General features: G+C 41.0%; 5 protein-coding genes across 5 annotated transcripts; 1 reads left to right on the top strand and 4 right to left on the bottom strand.

Moving 5' to 3' along the window:
• Nucleotides 1–372: 372 nt before the first annotated feature.
• On the top strand, nt 373–4395 carry MONOS_15958 (uncharacterized protein; the record flags this gene model as incomplete). The annotated part of the gene is made up of 3 exons (XM_067868862.1): nt 373–444; nt 526–622; nt 671–4395. The coding sequence occupies exons 1-3, from the start codon at nt 403–405 to the stop codon at nt 4393–4395; spliced, it is 3864 nt and encodes a 1287-aa protein (XP_067726462.1). The 5' UTR covers nt 373–402.
• Nucleotides 4396–5532: 1137 nt separating this feature from the next.
• MONOS_16712 (uncharacterized protein) lies at nt 5533–7561 on the bottom strand. Its single transcript, XM_067869593.1, has 2 exons — nt 6662–7561; nt 5533–6522 (listed from the first exon to the last, which is right to left on the bottom strand). Exons 1-2 carry the CDS (start codon nt 7513–7515, stop codon nt 5916–5918), a joined length of 1461 nt encoding a protein of 486 aa, XP_067726461.1. The 5' UTR covers nt 7516–7561; the 3' UTR covers nt 5533–5915.
• A 1261-nt stretch (nt 7562–8822) lies between these two features.
• MONOS_13638 (uncharacterized protein) lies at nt 8823–10338 on the bottom strand (the record flags this gene model as incomplete). The annotated part of the gene is made up of 3 exons (XM_067866358.1): nt 8823–9656; nt 9718–10220; nt 10287–10338. The coding sequence occupies 3 exons, from the start codon at nt 10336–10338 to the stop codon at nt 8823–8825; spliced, it is 1389 nt and encodes a 462-aa protein (XP_067726460.1).
• A 1995-nt stretch (nt 10339–12333) lies between these two features.
• Nucleotides 12334–12945, bottom strand: MONOS_13637c1 (putative FtsX-like permease family; the record flags this gene model as incomplete). The annotated part of the gene is made up of 1 exon (XM_067866356.1): nt 12334–12945. The coding sequence occupies one exon, from the start codon at nt 12943–12945 to the stop codon at nt 12334–12336; it is 612 nt and encodes a 203-aa protein (XP_067726459.1).
• A 685-nt stretch (nt 12946–13630) lies between these two features.
• MONOS_17629 (uncharacterized protein) lies at nt 13631–16622 on the bottom strand (the record flags this gene model as incomplete). The annotated part of the gene is made up of 6 exons (XM_067870566.1): nt 13631–14939; nt 15140–15294; nt 15485–15556; nt 15719–15958; nt 16254–16443; nt 16495–16622. 6 exons carry the CDS (start codon nt 16620–16622, stop codon nt 13631–13633), a joined length of 2094 nt encoding a protein of 697 aa, XP_067726458.1.
• Between the last annotated feature and the right edge of the window lie 370 nt (nt 16623–16992).

Below are 16992 nucleotides of genomic sequence, written 5' to 3'. Positions count from 1 at the left end.
TTTTATATTTTCAATTTGAGATGTTTATTTGATAAACAAAAAAATAAATAAATAAGAGAAATAAAAATTCGGCCACCACAGGAATAGTACCTGCAACATGCAACGTAATTCAAACATTTTACTCACATGTTGCACGTGTTACTCCTGTGATGACATCAGGAAGTTCTTTCATTTGCAATTTAAAATAAACCAATTTGATCGATCAAAAAAAAATTTGAATAAAAAATAATCTTCATTTCTCAATTATTGTTTGCTTAATTCATATAAGGATATCTTAATATAAAGAATTAATGTTGTGCATTTATTCCAATAACATTTTCAGTTAATAAAAAATAAACTTTGTGAACTTGATTTTTTTTGAGAAATAACCATAATGAAACTTGTGATGTTTGATGGATAAAAATGTCGATTTTTTCAGTTGTGGCAAAGTACTCATCGACGGGGGTAGGAATTTTATTTTTGCGTTTTTGCGTTTATTATGTTTTTGTGGTGGGTGCTTTGTTCGATTTTTATTTTGTTTTTGAGGCCAAATATTTGGATAGCAACAAGGGAGATTTTGTTTGTGTGCTCAAGGAGTCAGGTTCCGGGTGGGCGTATTGTTGCAACAGCTCAGGGAAAAAAGGTGTGCACGAGCATATGTTTTCTTTGGCCTTGTCGAACTGTTTGATAGGATTTCTGCCGAAAAAATATCTGAAGCCAATTTCCTCGTTTGATGATGCTCTTGAGGTTAAGGAAGAAAACTCTCCGAAAATGTTTTTAGAGAACAAGCCGCGGTCTCTAGGCCTTGTTGGAGAAGAATGCGAAGCAGAATTTGTTGACGAAAAATCATCTTCTTGCTGCGCGAGCTGCAAATCTGCGAAAATGAAAGTTGGAAAACTGGTAGAAAGCGAATCTTGTCTGGACTGTGGAGGCAGCGATTATGCGGTTGTTATTGCAGATTATGACGGAAAGATGCAGGACAAGAGATGTCTGACGATTAAGAGTCGAGATATTGTGAAAATACTGGAAAAAGGCGGAGATTGGTGGAGGTGCGAGCTGAACGGGGAGAAGGGGCTTTGCCCATCAAATCTTTTGAAAACAGAAAAAGAAGTCGAGCTTCTCACAAGAAAATATGCGCATCGAAAACGGAACTGGGCAAACAGAATTGCTGAAGGAAAGAGACATGCAGCAAAAGCACGAAAACCCCGTCATGCCAAAGATCAAAAGCTGCCAACTGAAGGCTTCTGCGCTTCGTATCATTCAGATGAACACAACACAAGCGCACCCGCTGGCTTGACATTTTCGTCCACCTCAGTTCCGCTCAGAGCGTCCAAATCAGAAATTGCTTTTCAGGCACCATCTTCAACAGACACAACACAAAGCAAGAAAGGTGATGCAGGCATTCTGAGAGAGCAATCAGTCACAGCAGGAGCAGCAGAGTGCACTCAGGGAAGGGCGCCTTGCCTTCCTCAAAGTGAGATATCGAATGCAGAAACACCAATCTGCTCATTGCCATCAAAAGCGCCCTGCGAAAAGCCAAGCATCTGCGCAATTCCAAATGTGTCAGCAAAATCTGATGGTTGCTCAGATACAAGTGCCGAGCCAAATCAGACATCAAAGCTGAAATGGCAGTGTCAGCAAGTCGAAAAAGCACAGACGAAGGAGCAATGGCCACAACAACAACAACAACAACAACAACAGACACAACAGTTCTGTTTGTGTCGCCCTGCTGTTCCAATGCAAGCACAGCATTTTCAGCTGCAGACATCGCGTGGGTACAACACTTGCAATGCATTCAATGCGTCTCGTTCATTCAACAAATACAACACCCACAATGCATGCAATTCTTATAACCCGTTCAACACGTTCAGTTATCCAAACATGCGCAGCACATGCAATGCACACAAGACGTGTCCCACCTTCTCTTCTTGGAAGCCTGGCTCTTCTGCTGCATCGTGTTGCCCACAAACAGCAAGAACGAGCAGCATCCAACAGAACACGGCATCTGCTTCTTCTGCCTCTTTGTTTTATTACAGGCCTCGCTCTGCAAATGCTTTTATTTCTTCTTCTCCATCTTTAAGTTCTCTTTCTGCTTCGCCGCAAACATTTTCTGCTCCTTTTAAAGTGCCAACAAAAACACCATCTCCTGCATCTCCTTCTACAACCACACTTACTCCATCATCACCGTCATCGTCGTCGTCATCATTATCAACCATTTCTAATCCAGTCAACTTTCCGTCGCCTGTGCCAGATGCCAAGATCAATCTTCTTTCTCCCTCTCCTCTTCCTCTTCATCCTTCCTTCCCTTCCCTTCCTTCCCTTCCTCTTTTGCCACCATGTTATTTGGCACTCAACAAACAGGACAAACAGGCTGTGAATTCTGTCCAAATGCCAGTGGCAACTCAGCAATGTGCAGATTGTATTGAAAAGCTCAATGACTGCAATCAAACTTCATCATCACAATCTTTATTGCCGTCATCAATTAACACAATTGAACAGCCAACAACAACAACAACATCCACACCCACATCTTCTCATCTGTCATTAGATAAGCATCAAAAAAAGCATCAAAAAAAGCATCAACATCAGCATAAACATGAACATAAACAGAAATGCAAACAACATCGACAACATTTGCTGGAGCAGAACTTGCCAACAGACCACACTCAAATGCCAGTTGCTTCTCTGCCTGAATGGAAGGAGTCAAAAGAAGGAATCGAAGAAGCGAGAAAAGAAGAAGAAGAGCACAAAGAGAAGACGAAGAAGACAGCTGAATTGAGAACAATGGAAAGGCCGGTGAAATCTGATTTGAGTCATCCATCAAGGGAACTCCAAACAGAACAGTTGAATGCTCCATCATCAACAATAACAACATCATCATCTTCTTCTTCCTCCACTTTGAATTCAACTGCTTCATCTTCCCCCAAAGTGTGTGTTGTGACAGGCGGGGCTGGTGGAATTGGCAGATGTTGTGTGGCGAAGCTGTTGAAGGAAGGGTTTGTGGTGATTGCGATGGATGTGAGCGAAGAGGAAGGGAAGGAAATGGTGCAGAAAATGGCAGAAGAAGAAGAAGAAGAAGAAGTGAAGAAAGATATTAACCTTATTTCCATTCAGCAACAAAAATCAAACGAGATGCCATCAACTCAAAGAAAGCAATTTTCAATCACACGATTTGAAGGGCATTCAGTCTTTGCATTTCCACCGATAACTGAAATAACTTCATCATCATCATCAACATTATCTTCTTCTCTTCTCTCTCAGCGCCAACTGATCTATTTCGCAGGCAATCCATCAGATGAAAGCGATTTGAATGTGTTTGTTTTGTTTGTCCGATCAACAGGATTTGCAGTCAGAAGCCTCATCACAGCGCCTTCTGTCTGTTTGGATTGGTGGAATAAGAAAGAAGATTGTGCGAGTGGAAGGAAAGAGGGAAAAAGAAAAGGAAAAGGAAGAAGAAAAGGAAAAGAAGAAAGAAAATCAAATAAAAAAGTTGAATCCAATGAAGTGGATTCTCCATCTTCTTCGTCTCAACAACCAACAGCAACAGAAGCAAAGGCAAAGGCAACAATGCCTTCATTGTTTTCTTCTTCTTCTTCTTCTTCTTCTTCTTCTTCTTTCTCTCTCTTCCGCCAAATGCTCAGTGAATGTGTGATTTCTCCTTCTGTTTTGGTGTCTTCGCTTTCAGACAGATTTTCTCTTGGTGCAAGTGTTGTGTTCATCTCCTCTCCACTCAATTGCTCTTCATCATTTTCATCATTGCCATCAACACCATCCCCTTCATCAGCATCATCTTCATCTTCTCTTTTTCCTCCTTCTTCTGATGCCATTTGTGTCCAGCGTGGAAGTCTGGATTGTCTGACGAGGCGTCTTTCAGCTGTGTATTTGGGTGTTGCGAGAGTGAATGCGATTCATCCTGGCTGGATAGACACGAAGAAGGACATTTTGGAGAATGGAAGGAGAGAAGAAGCAAAGATGTGTGAATGCAAGGGAAGTGGCAGAGATGGTGATGGTGGTGGTGATGATGATGAAGACGATGGAATAGATTGCTCTTTGCCTGTTTTCTGCTCGTTGGAGGATTCGACTGAAGGAGTGGAGACAACAAAAGCGTCTGCAAAGTCTTCTGCTGGATGCTCTTTTTCTGCTGACAAATCGACATTTTTGAATTCGTCGCCTTGTTTGCGCACACCAAACATGACGCCAAACTCCTTTTCTGCTTTGTCCTCTCCTGCTTCTTCCTTTTCGCTTCCGACACATCCACTTTTGGCGCCGCTCTGCTTCAACAGGCAGATTTCAGAGCCGCAAAGAGGAAGATGCGAAGATGCTGCGAACTTGGCGGTGTTTTTGTGCAGCGACGAAGCATCGTTTATTTCAGGGCAGTGCATCAGTGTGGATGGAGGGTTTGGGAGCAGCTATTAGAGAGACGATAAATGGGATGCAGAAGAGAAAGAGAAAGAGAAAGGGGAACAAATAAAAAGAGTTTGGGTGCTTTTGTGAGATGAAGATGCGAATGTGCTTGCGATGAAGGAGAAGATGACCGAAAAAATTGTTGAGTTTAAACACAGCAACTGTTTATTTATTTATTTATTTCTTGCTTTCAAAGCAATTTCAGGATTATTCTTGATTTTTGAAGAGATCTTTTTCGAGTTCTGTTGATTGAATGAGATGTTGGGATGCTGCCAATGTGTGTATTTATTGAGCACAGAAATGCTGTTATTGTGCATTGAGGTCAGTTGGAGCATTTGCTTAATCCTGAAAAATCAATTGTTGTTTTTCATTTTTAAACACAAATTTATGTTGATTCTTTCATTTGTTTGTGTGTTTGTTTTGATAGAAAAATTCTTGTTTCATATTGTTAAAGAATACAAATATATGCATTTTTTATTTGACCTCACAACATTCACACCACCCCACCCGCCTCTTTATTTCATGGCATTGCTCACAGTTTTCTTGTCATGTTTTTGCAAATGTTTATTTAATCTTTGTTTTCATTTTATTTTCTGTTAATTTTTCCTCCTCTTATCTTTATTTGTGTTTTTTTCTTTTGTCAAAAAATAAATTCATGAAATACTTCATATTTCTCTCTTTTTCTGCGACAATGCCAATTGCCATTCACATTCTTTGATTTGATGTTTGTGTTATTTTGCCATGTTTTGCTTCCTTTTTTTCAGAAGTTAGAAAAGACCACTTTTGCTTTTGTTTGCTTAATTATATATTTTTATGATTCATTTTTTCGTATTGAAGTCTTTGAAGCATGATTTGCACCATTCTTTTGCTTCCAGATTTTTGTTGAATGTACTTTTTGAATGATGAATTTCTATCTATCTTTCTTTTTCTTTTTTTCTTTCTTTTTCTTTTGAAAATGCAAAATCCCCACAACAGTTTCAATGAAGTTTCATTGAAACGATTTATTTCTTTTGCACTTATGTATGAATAATCATCACAGTCACCACGTTTTCTTTGAGATTTTGCTTTTCTTCCTGAGCGAATGGTTGCATTGTCTTTATTGTGATTGTTTTATGTTTTTGGCACAGCAACAAAAATCAACAAAAGAAATTGCATCGTTGTTTTCAATTGTTTTGATAGGCACAAAAAAAAAAGCTTGATGAATAACAGGAATAGTTTTTGAGCATTTTATTTTATTTTCAAACAGCCAACAAACATCATCTTTTCCACACAAAAAATCAGTTTCAAAAGAAATGGAAAAAATGAAATGAATTGCGTTTCAGTGGAATGAATTAACATTTTGAATTGCAAAAATCTTGATGAGTTTTAAATGCATCAAGAAGGATCTCGCTGATTCAGTGTGTCATTGCACTTTTTCAGAGGAAAATGTCTGAACAAATTTTGAAGCAAATTCATCATCCAAATCTGGCAGCTTTCCATTTGTCTGGATGCATTTTGTTTTGTGAGTGTATTCATCGCATCGAACCAAATGTTCACTTCACGTGCTTCTCTCCATCTCTTCTCTTTTGCCATTTCCCTTCTGTCTGCTTGTCCCACTGCCTCCCTCTTTCCCTCAGCGGGTCAATCACAACAAGCGAGTCGTCTTCTGCACTCTGCGCTGTCAATGATGACGATGACGATGAGGAAGAGGAAGAGGATGACAATGCACCCAGCATCAGTTCGCTTGTGTCTCGGGTGAAGTGCAGCGTGTGGCGCATCCATTCAGTCGAGTTCGCGTTGTAGTCGTCCGCGTCTTCTCGATCCAGATAGTGCGTTATCTTCGCGCTTTCTCCACCATCAGAATCACTTCCTGCTGATTCCAAATTTCTGCTCTGTTCCTTCTCCTCTTCACCTGCTTCATTTCTGTTGTTTCTCGCACGGATTCCAGCTGCAGTTTCTTCTTCTTGTTCTTCTTCTTGTTCTCCATCTCCATCTCCGATTCGCATCCTCTTTGTGTTTTGATCAAAACGCCCTGTTTTCTTTCCTCCACTCGTTCCTGTCCACAGTCCTCCCCCAATCAATGAATCAAACTTTGCCAGGCGCTCCATCATTGCTGCGTTTCTGCCTGATATCAGTTGTTTGCGCCCAGCTTCTCTTAATCTGAAGAAGCAAACCAAAAAATCCAAGAAGAAAAAATAAGTTAATAATAAACCACGAAATCATTTTCAATGAGTTGAAAAACAAGCAGATTTATTTCTGCATTCAAATATAAATTCTCCCAACAAATTATCATTCACACCTTCTTTTCTCCACTGGCGTCGCATCCTCGTCGATCGACAGCTCAATCATCTGCTGCTCCACCGTCCGTGGCGCTGCTCGCTCTTCCCCATTCTTCTCCTCTTCAAAGCGATTTTTCTTCGTGTGCTTCAGAGAAAGCGCATATAATGCTCCTTCATCCTCATCATTTTCATCATCATCATCATCATCATCTTCTTCTTCTTCTTTTCTCTTCTCCTCTTCCTCCTTTTTCTTCTTTTCCTTTTTCTTCTCATTCAATTCTCGGCTCCTCTTTGTGAATGATTTTCTCATCATGAACGCATCAAAATACTCATCACTTGCCCCTTCGGCCAGTTTCTCTTCTTCGCTTTTTTCATGCCCACCCAACCGAACATCCTTGACGCTCTCTCTTTCGTTCTCTTTTGGCTCTGTGTCTGCCCTGGCTGTGCTTTCAAACGGTGTTCCAGAAAACAGAGCTTTCTTCCATTTTGCCTTTTTGTCTGCAAACAAATCACTCGGTGAATCTTCCATTCCGCCTCGTTTTGCTCCTCCACCTCCATTTTCGCCTTCTTCCGTTTTTTTGTTCTTTTTGCCATTTTCCACTGCCTTTTCCTCCTTTGGTGTTTTTGCCCTGCTAATCTGAACACTTTCTCTGCTGAGCATGTCATCTTCCAGAACATCATGAGCCGAAACAACCTGATTCTTTGTGTGCTTCTGATCTCCCTCTTCTTTCTCATCGCTTTCATCTTCGCTGTCCTCGTCATTTTCATCGTCAATCTGTGCAAACGACAGAAGCTTGGCGTCTCGCCTTGTCGTCCCCCTCACCGTCTGCCGCTCTGCCTCTTTCTTCTTTTCGTTATTCTTTATTTCATTCATCTTCTCTTGCTGCGCTGCCAGTTCCTCTTTGCTCAAAGGCCGCGGCACCATCACTGCATTCTCCATCCCGCCAAACGGATTCGTGATCACTTCTGCTCTCAGAAGCTTCGGCGGGTAGAAAGGGCGATCGTGTGCATCGCATTCCACCTCTCCAATCGTCGTCACCGTGAAAATCGTGTCAAACGACACCTTCCCAAATATCGTGTGCATCCTGTCCAGCCACTCGCACTTGTCCAGCGTTATAAAAAACTGGCTCCCGTTCAAGTTCACCTCCTGAATCCCTCTTTCGCTCGCAGGCGTCGCCATCGCCACAATGCCCCGATGGTTGAACTTCAGCCTCGAGTGGAATTCAAGCGCAAACGGCTTCCCGTATATCGACTCGCCCCCTTCCCCGGTCCCCGTCGGATCCCCGCCCTGGATGCAGAACCCTTTCACAATCCGGTGGAAAATCGTGTTGTCGTAGTACCCTGTCAGGCAGTGCTGGATAAAATTCCGGCACGCTTTCGGCGCTTCTTTTGCCCACAGCTCCACAACAATGTCCCCGTGGTTCGTCACCAATTTGACCTGAATCACGCGCAAGCACGCCATCATCAATTATCCAAGCAAAGCACCACCAACCAGTTCAATAAGAAAAACAACCACAAATAATTACAAAACACAAAGCAAAAAGAACACGCAAAAAGAATACCGTTCCCGTCGTCGCCGGCTCAGACAAGTATATATTGGACATTTATCAAAAAACGAGCAATTCTCCACATTTATAATGGTTGCAATAATTTCAAAAAACCAAAATCTCACAAATGCTATCGGTTGATTGCATATATGAATGGATAAATCAACACATATATTCTTTTGAAGTTAGCTTATTATTATCTTTCATTGCTGTCTAAAATGAAAATTGAATAAAAAAATCACTCAAAAAGAAAATTTCGCCTCCAAAAATGAAAATCATAAATTCTGACAAAAAGATTATCACATCTTTCACATGTTTGCACTGATATATTCTTCTGCTTTGCCCTCATGCTTTTCTTCTTCTTCATTTGTTTTCATTTCTGTTGATTCATTTTCTCCATCTTTCTCTCAACTCCTGTTTCTTTGAACCTTTTGTGTAGTTCTCTGAATTGGCTGAAAACAATTGCAGCTTATTTCATAAAGCTGGATATGTAATCTTCTTTGAAAGAATTCGTGAAATCTTCTTCATTATCTTTGCAAAAATTAAATTTGCAGGAGGAAAAAAACAAAAAAATAAAAATCTCATTGAAATGAATGATGAAATCGCTTTTCAACTGACAAATAATTTTTGATGTTCAAAGAAGAATAAGATAATTGCTGAGATCATTTGAAAATCCCCACACACGAGCACCCCCCAAAGCAACTTTCCTGAAGCTGACAATAATATCTTCATATCCTTCTTCTTCCGTCTTCTCATGCACCTTTCGGAAAAGCATCATTTTCTTCTTTGCTTTTTCGCTTTCTTTTTTCTCCTTTCCATTCAGCCAGCTCCAGGCAAACCAAACATACCAAGTCAAGCTATTCTTTTTTTCTTTTTTTCTGCTCAATATTCGAGAAAGGTGATAAAAAACACTTCTGCCGCGCGTTAAAAGCTCATCGTTAATTGTTGGCTGATGCATTTCCTCCAAAATGAAATCTACAGCCTCTTCGCACAGGAAGCAATCAGAAGATTCTGCTTCATGCAAAATGATATGAAACAAAAATGTGAGGCATTTCCTGAATATTCTTCTGTGGCTGCCCTTTGCTGCTCCACACAGACCAATGATGCATCTCGTCAGTTTGTTGCATTCATCGTTCTGCATTTGGACTTTCAGAGAATAAAAATTCAATAAATTGAGCCATCTGTCCAAAATAATCGTTTCTTTCGTTTCTTTTCTTTTTTCATCCTCCTCCTCTTCTTCCTTTCTCTTCCAATCCACACATTTCATCAGCTCTTCCAGCTCTCTTGTTGCTTCTCCCACAAAATGCAATTCATTCACAATGATGCTCTTCGGACACTTGTCGAAAACCAATCTGCCTATCAAAAACAGCCAAGCCGATTGGCATGCGAGTTTGGTCAGGTTGCGGTTTTCGTGATGGCACTTCATGATTTCTGTCATCCGCCTCAGATACAATTCTTTATCAATATGCTTCATGATTTAAAAAAATATATAAAAATATGAAACAAAAAAGGAAGAATGAAGCTCATGCATAATGTTTTCTAATGTCGCTCAATCCAAGTAAAGCCATTTCCACTTCTTTTTGAGTCTCCTCATTTTTCTCCTTTTTCCTCAATGCAACTTGCAGAACACAAGACATGCAAATCGAAAGCAATTCCTCTGAAACATAACCATCGCACAGCATCATGCAGCATTCGCAAAGATCAACCAGAAACTTTTCATTTCTCTCTTCTTCTTTCTTCTTTTCTTCTTCAACAATCAACCTCTCAAACCTTTTGCCCAACGAAGAATAAATAAAATCATAGCTTATGGAATAATTCAGCACTTTCCAATATCCCATGTGCTTCAGCAATGCAATCGTGTTTTCCAATGACATTTTCTTTTCTTCAATCATTTTGTCCATTCTGCTGAACAATTGTTCTTTGAAAGCAGAATCCAACTTTTCTTTGTCCATTCCTTCCATCAATCTGTCGATTTCTTCAATTTTCTGAATCTGCTCTTTCTCCCCACGATCCTCCAGTTCATGAATTAATCCTTCAAAATAAAAAAAATAGAAATAATTCGATCATTTGGAATCAAAACACGATGCCGTACACAAACGAGAGAACTTTTCAGAGATGTCAATGTCCTGATATTTGAATTTATGTTGCATTCAGAAAACGTAGTATTTTTTATCATTCAAACAGAAAATGAATCATAACAGGAAAGAGACAATGACTATTTAAACTCCAAAGAAAGTATTATATATAAAGTTTTCATACCATCCGTCTTTGAATTGATATTTTAATCAAGCGAATATTGAGATAAACAACGCTTTATCTTCTTCAAGTTTGCTCTTATGGATGATTTGATCAAATTCGATTTTGGAAAAACCGAATATTTTTGTAAAACAAGAGAACTACAAGCGAATCTATCCAGCATAATATTTGTTATTAAATTGCCAGTGATGGTGACAGACAATGACGGAGAAGAATCGAAATATCTTTTTTTTTGGAACGATTTTTGGAAATGAATGGCTCAGGGAAAACGACATTCATATTTTGGTTGCAAACAACAAATACATAAAATAAACAAAATAAATTTGAAAAGTGATTGGAAGAAGGGAAAAAAGGAGAATGCAGACAATTGAAAGGAAGTCTGAAAGTTCGAAATTAAATGAGAAGTCGTTCTTTTCAAACAAGAAAAGTGATTGACACGAATGAAATTTGACTTTTTGTGAGGGGAGGGTGGGAAGGCAGAAGGAGAAAGAAGCAGCGGAAGACATTTGAAAAGGAGATAAATAGCATTCCATGTTGAACATTTCTTTTTCTCTTGCGATGGTCAGGACAGGAATGAGACTTTGAGGAATGTTTTGAAAAAACAATGCAAGTGCTATTTCTGTCACTGTTTCAAACCTTATGAAACAAAAGGGAACAAAGCAAATGGAATCTGTTTGTTCTCAAAGATGTTTTGCTTCCTTTTTTTCAAGTTCAATACTCACTGTTTCAACAACCCAACTGTTCTTCTTCAATGGATGTTTTTTGAAGTGTTATTCAAACATTCTCCATTTTCAGCAAAGAGAAGTTGCTTCTGCTGAAAAGAGGGGGAATAAACATCAGATGATGTATTGAACCTTATTTTTGCATGTGCTCACATTCAAATGATTGAATTCTTCATTTGGTGAAATTGTGAATACCAAAACACAGCAATCACCATCAACCGCAAAGCTTTCATCACCAAAATTGGGGTGATTGCTTCATCCATTCCTTTCTTTTTGAGGAATGTGAACGTTTTTCAGATTCATGAAAAGGCTTGAGAAAGAAAGTTAATCATCAACCGTTGTTCCAATTGCATCTTTCAAATCTCTTCTGGAACAATCCTCAAAATGAATGGAACATGCTGAAAGTGACCATTCAATCAGAACAAGATCTTTGCTCTCAGCATAAATAGCTCTCAATGGATTGTGAACCATCTTGTGATGATGATAGCATGTTTGTTGTTTCAAAGTCTTTCACTCCACACACACTCAAAAAATCAATTGGATTGCAAAAACACAAACAAGCAATTGAAACACTTGAAAATAACAGAAATGAGAAAAAGTTAAACATTCTTCATCTTTGGAGATATTACAGCGTTTTGATGAAGACAAAAACACATCAACAAGTAAAAGAAACAAAAGAAACAAAAAAATAATCTTTCAACACAACATTCCACAAATAAAATAATAAGCCATCAAACAAACACAAAACAAAGAAAAACAAAGACGATATTCTAACCACAATGAAACAAAAAAACAAAAAAAAAGACAAAAAATGCATATTTTCAATTTATAAATCTGGGGAAATGCTCTCCAGAAAATAATCATGAACAGAAACAGATGGAAAAAAAATACTTCTTTTGTAATTAAATACATAAACATTAAAAAAACATAAAGAATCTAATTTAACAGAACAGACCTCCTAACAATCAAAATATTGACAATAAAACTTCAAAAAAAGAGACAAACACACATACACATACAAAATAAAAAATGAAGATAATTTTCTATGCCTAGGAATTGGCACAAGCAAAATATTTGTGCAAACAAAACACTGCATTTTACAGGATGTTTTTTCGGAGCTCATAAAATACCGTCTGACAAACACTTGCTGCTCCATCTGCCCAAATCTCACAGCGACCTCATGCAGTCTGCAATCTCCATGTGCCTCAGATAAGACAACGGACCGGCAGTTGCCAGGTAGCCCAGCAGCATCGCAATAAACACCAGCGCAATCAGAGTGGCATACGGAAAATAGAAAGCAGGCAGCCCAGTCGACAGCAGCTGCACCACCTCCGAAGACATCATGTACGACACCGCCATCCCGCAGACCACCCCCATCACAGCTGCTCCCATCACCAGCACAAACGCCTCTTCCACAAACACCCGCCGCACCTCAAACTGCCCCATGCCCATCGCTCGCATCATCCCGTACTCCTTCTTCGACGACAGCACGTTCCACGACATCGCTGCCACCAGCGAGCACTCCCCAACGAAGCTCAAAAGAAGCGCCGCCACAACAAACACCACACGCATCACCACCTCAAACGTCGCATACGTCTGGTCGAACTCTCGCTTTGTCCAAACATAAGAGATCGTGTAGTTGCTCTCCCCAGCACCAGCAACCATCAGCGAAGCCAATGGATCGGAATGGGGGTTCATCAGTGGCTCCCTGCCATGTTGCCAAGGAATAAAATCGATTCTTCTTGCTTCATCAACGGAAGATCTGCCGCCACTTTCCATCTCTCTGTTCGGCTGCAACCCCTCCAGTTCAGAGTTCTTCCAACCATTTCCCTCTGGCTTGCGATTGCTCTGGAAAGATGGGGACTCTGAAGAATGCTCACTGGAGCCATCATATTTTGAAGAGGATGAAGAAGCCCAGGCACAGCCATCGGAGTCGTTGACTTTTGCGTATCTGACTGACCTCTCCAAGTCCTCAGTCCTCGAGGCATGTGCCCCTTTCTTGTACTTCACTTTTACGTCTGAGATGCACAAGTCGTCAAATGCCGATGATGAGAAAACACCGCCAATGTCTGACACGGTCTCACACAGCAGCGGAACAGAAACGGGGAGCTGGGCAACCCCATAGCCGTCTTTGACCTCAGATACAACAAACGGAATGGCTCTGACAAACGCCCCAATCGTGATGTTTTTGAATATCGCTGACAGCGGAGCAAGATTTGTGTGCCCTGCTGTGCTTTCAGCATCTCTCTTGTTCTTCGACAGATCGCTCTCGCTGAACAGCGTGTTCGAGTAAAACGGCAAGTACACTGAGGCATCCGCGCTGAGATTCTTCGCCAGCACATATCTGTCCCCCAACTTCGCTTGCATCGCCTTCCCAAACGCCTTCGACACAACACCAATCGGCGCTTCAAAGTAGTTTGCATACATCTGCCGCACAATATCGTCCCCGCCCATCCTCTTTCGATCATTCAGCGACCCATCCACATGCCACGTGCGCTTCGTCGGTCGCCGCCCTGAAGTTCGGCGAGAGCGCAATCAGCTCATATTCCTCCTGGTGCGTTCTCCCGCGGTTCGTCAGCAGCACCGAAGCCCCGCCGCCCCGCTGCTGCCCAGCAAGCAAGCAGCTCGCAAACGCATACGACTCAACCACATCGCTGTACTCATCCAGCACTTTCTGGATGCTCTCCAAGTTCTCCATTCGGAACCCACGCGACGTCACATTGCGGTGGAACAGCGGCGGTGGGAAAAACACTGAGCCATTCCAGTTCTCGTACTTCTCAAAGGGGAACGTGGACGCATACGCCAGAGGCCGCACATCCAAGTCGCACCCATACTGCTGATACCCCGACGCCTTGATCGCACTCAAAACTGTGTTCGCAATCACATCCATGAAAAACACAAAGCACAGGATCAGCGCAAACATCACTGTCGTCCCCCGGTTCCTCAGCCTGTGCAGACTCAGGTTCTTCAGCGCCATCTTCTTCACTGCCGACTTCTCCCAGAAGAGAAACACCGTGCACACAACCGCCTCAAACACATACTCGAAGTTCACACACAGCAGCACCAGCGCAACCATGATGCATATCATCAGCCCAATCAGCACAACCACCAGCATCGCCACGTTCCCAGACTCCAGCGAAAGAGGGAAGAACACATACACACACCCGCCAATCACCACCAGAATCGCGCCATCCACAAGCAGAGCATACGACGGATGCACCGAGTCACTCCGCTCGATGGTGACAAGAACAGCTGACGCGTTTGTGTGCTGCACATCAATCGAGTCATGCAGATTCGCCGACAGCGCTGTGCGGATCGGGAAGAACGAGGCCACAAGAGTCGCTCCCAGCACAACCAAGATCGTCACAACCACCGACCACGCTGGAAGCGCCACCCCCAATTCAATGCCTCGGTTCTTCGTGATGGCACCCACCAGAACTGCATTTATCCCCTGCGCTCCAGCAACCCCAACAACAATCCCCGGCACCGCATACATCAGCCCTTGCATCACAACAAGCATCACCACCCCACACCGCCCCATCCCGTGCACCCGCATCAGCCCCAGCTCATATGCTCTCCCGTCGACAGACCGCTGGATCTGCGAGTAGATAATCAGCACTGTGACCCCCAGCAGCACAACCACCAGCACCCCCATCAGCAGCAGCAGCAGGCTTTCGAACATCGCGTCGCTCTCGGGCGCCATCGGCAGCGAGGCATCGAGCTCCACCGATCCCAATGCAAAAAGCACCCCCGTTGACCACAAATTCAGCTTTCTTAACGAAGCAAAGCAGAAGGAAATTCATTCAATTAATGTGAATACACATATAAATATAGTAAATGTATTTATGTCATCATTCATTTGTTTTCGCAAATGAAAAGAAGCACCAATTGAGAAATGAATATGCATTTCGTCCCCCCAGAAAAATGAGAATTAATTCATTATTGCGACAGCTGCACACAAATCCAAGCAAACCGTTGAACCATCGAACTGTCTGCATGCAAATAAGTCTTGTTTCTCGGCAGCTGGCACGTGCATGCCATTTGAGAAGCATAGTCACTCAGATTTGCCTCCAGAAAATGTTCTTTTGCAACAACATCCAAGACAGAAAGCGGAAAGTTGTCAACAATCTGAGGCATTGCACACAGAATAAAAAAAAAGCATGAATGGCCAAAAAACAGTATCGTTGTCATCATCAGCAGCAGCAGCAGCAGCAATAACAACAACAAAAGAAAGAAAGAAAGAAAGAAATATTTGTCATAAAACAATATGCCAAAAATCATTAAAATCGCAAATATGATCAATGCCAAAATATCACACATGCTCCCAAACGGAATCGAATTCTGCAACAATTTTCGCTGAAGCACTTGTCTGGTCAATGCTGTCATGAACCTTCAAAGCAACAATAATATGAATCAAATGAACGAAGCAAGCGAAACAAATCATAAACATGTTCATAAATGGAAAGGCATTTTTGTTTCAAAATGCAACATAAATAAACGTGTTGCCACAAAATAGATTTCTTGAAATAGTCTCTGATATTTCATTTCAAACCTCAGCCAGTTCAAATGGAACGGTCAATTTCCCCAGCAACTTCGCAATGTCTTTCAGATTGCCTGGAGAATATTTCTTTACCACATCAAATGCTATTGGAGAAATCCTCGAGATGTTCATGTTGACTTTTATGGTGTCTCCAGGCTTCATTAAAAGAGAGTTATAAATAGGCCCGTCAAAAACAACTTTCCCTTTTGGAATTGCATCAAGATTCCATCTCCAGCCAATGTCATATTGCTTCTGAGCCACGGAAATCCATAGTAAGTGAGCATAATAACAACCACATTTAAATGCCGTGCATGAATCATGAGAGGAATAAGAAGAAGAAAAAAAAGAAAGAAATTCATTTTATTTTTATTGAGAGTGGAAAAAAAGTCGAAACCTCAAATCTGCTGTTGATTGCCATAAAATTACAAGTGTCTCCAACTCCGTTGTGGCTTATTTGCAAGAAATCTTTTATGCGAGGCGAACACATGGAAAACTTTTCAATTTTAATATTTCTGCTTTTTGATGCAAATTATCAATAACGCCAAACTTCTTTTCCAAGAGGATCGAGTATTTCTTTTGCATGTGTGAAATTCAATCCCATGGCGTCCGTTTGAGGTTTTGGTGCAATAAGCATGTCAGGAGTAGTATAAGATGGAATGTTTATTGAATAATTTAATTCAGGGAGCTTTGTAGCCAAGCCCAACACAATCGGTATAATTAAGCTCACAAGAAAGCATCTTTCAAACGCAAACGCGATATCAAAAAACAAGCATTAAATCACAACAAACCCTAAAATGCCCCAACAAAAACTACATTTGTTGCGTTTCATCTCCCTCCAACTTTGGAGCAGATAAAAGCGAAAATACGCATATGCTTCTTTTCCTTTGCTTTTGTTTGTTTGGATAGATTTGTCCATTGTCTTTATAAATAATTATTTCCACAGAAAAAGAGAAAACCTTTCATGCTAATTATGCAAAGATCATTATTCGCACGCAAACGTTTATTTTTTCATTATGAAATTATCATGTTGGATATTTGACGAAAAGGATGGATCATTTGGAAAAATGAATTCATAACGAATAAGTTGCATTTGCTCAGGAAAAGTGGAATTTGGAACAAATCAAGCCCAAGATTTCCGTGAAAGCTTTGTTCACCAAAAACAAAACATTATTGCTCGGAATAAATCACTTTCTTGGAGAGTTATTTTCTTTCTTTCTTTCTTTCTTCAAAAATTTAGCATTTCCAATTAATGAAACAGTTTCGATAAATCGAATTTATAAAAAGTT

The sequence above is a fragment of the Monocercomonoides exilis genome (assembly GCF_001643675.1).
Source record: "Monocercomonoides exilis strain PA203 chromosome Unknown scaffold25-1336746, whole genome shotgun sequence".
Taxonomy (NCBI): Eukaryota; Preaxostyla; order Oxymonadida; family Polymastigidae; genus Monocercomonoides; species Monocercomonoides exilis.
This window is presented reverse-complemented; position numbering and strand designations above follow the sequence as displayed.

Bases quoted from the DNA above. Each gene is read 5' to 3' on its own strand.
- MONOS_16712 (XM_067869593.1), bottom strand. From the start codon at position 7,515: ATGAATGAAATAAAGAATAACGAAAAGAAGAAAGAGGCAGAGCGGCAG. The intron at 6,523-6,661 runs GTGTGAATGATA...TTGCTTCTTCAG, and splicing joins ACGCCAGTGGAGAAAAGAAG to ATTAAGAGAAGCTGGGCGCA.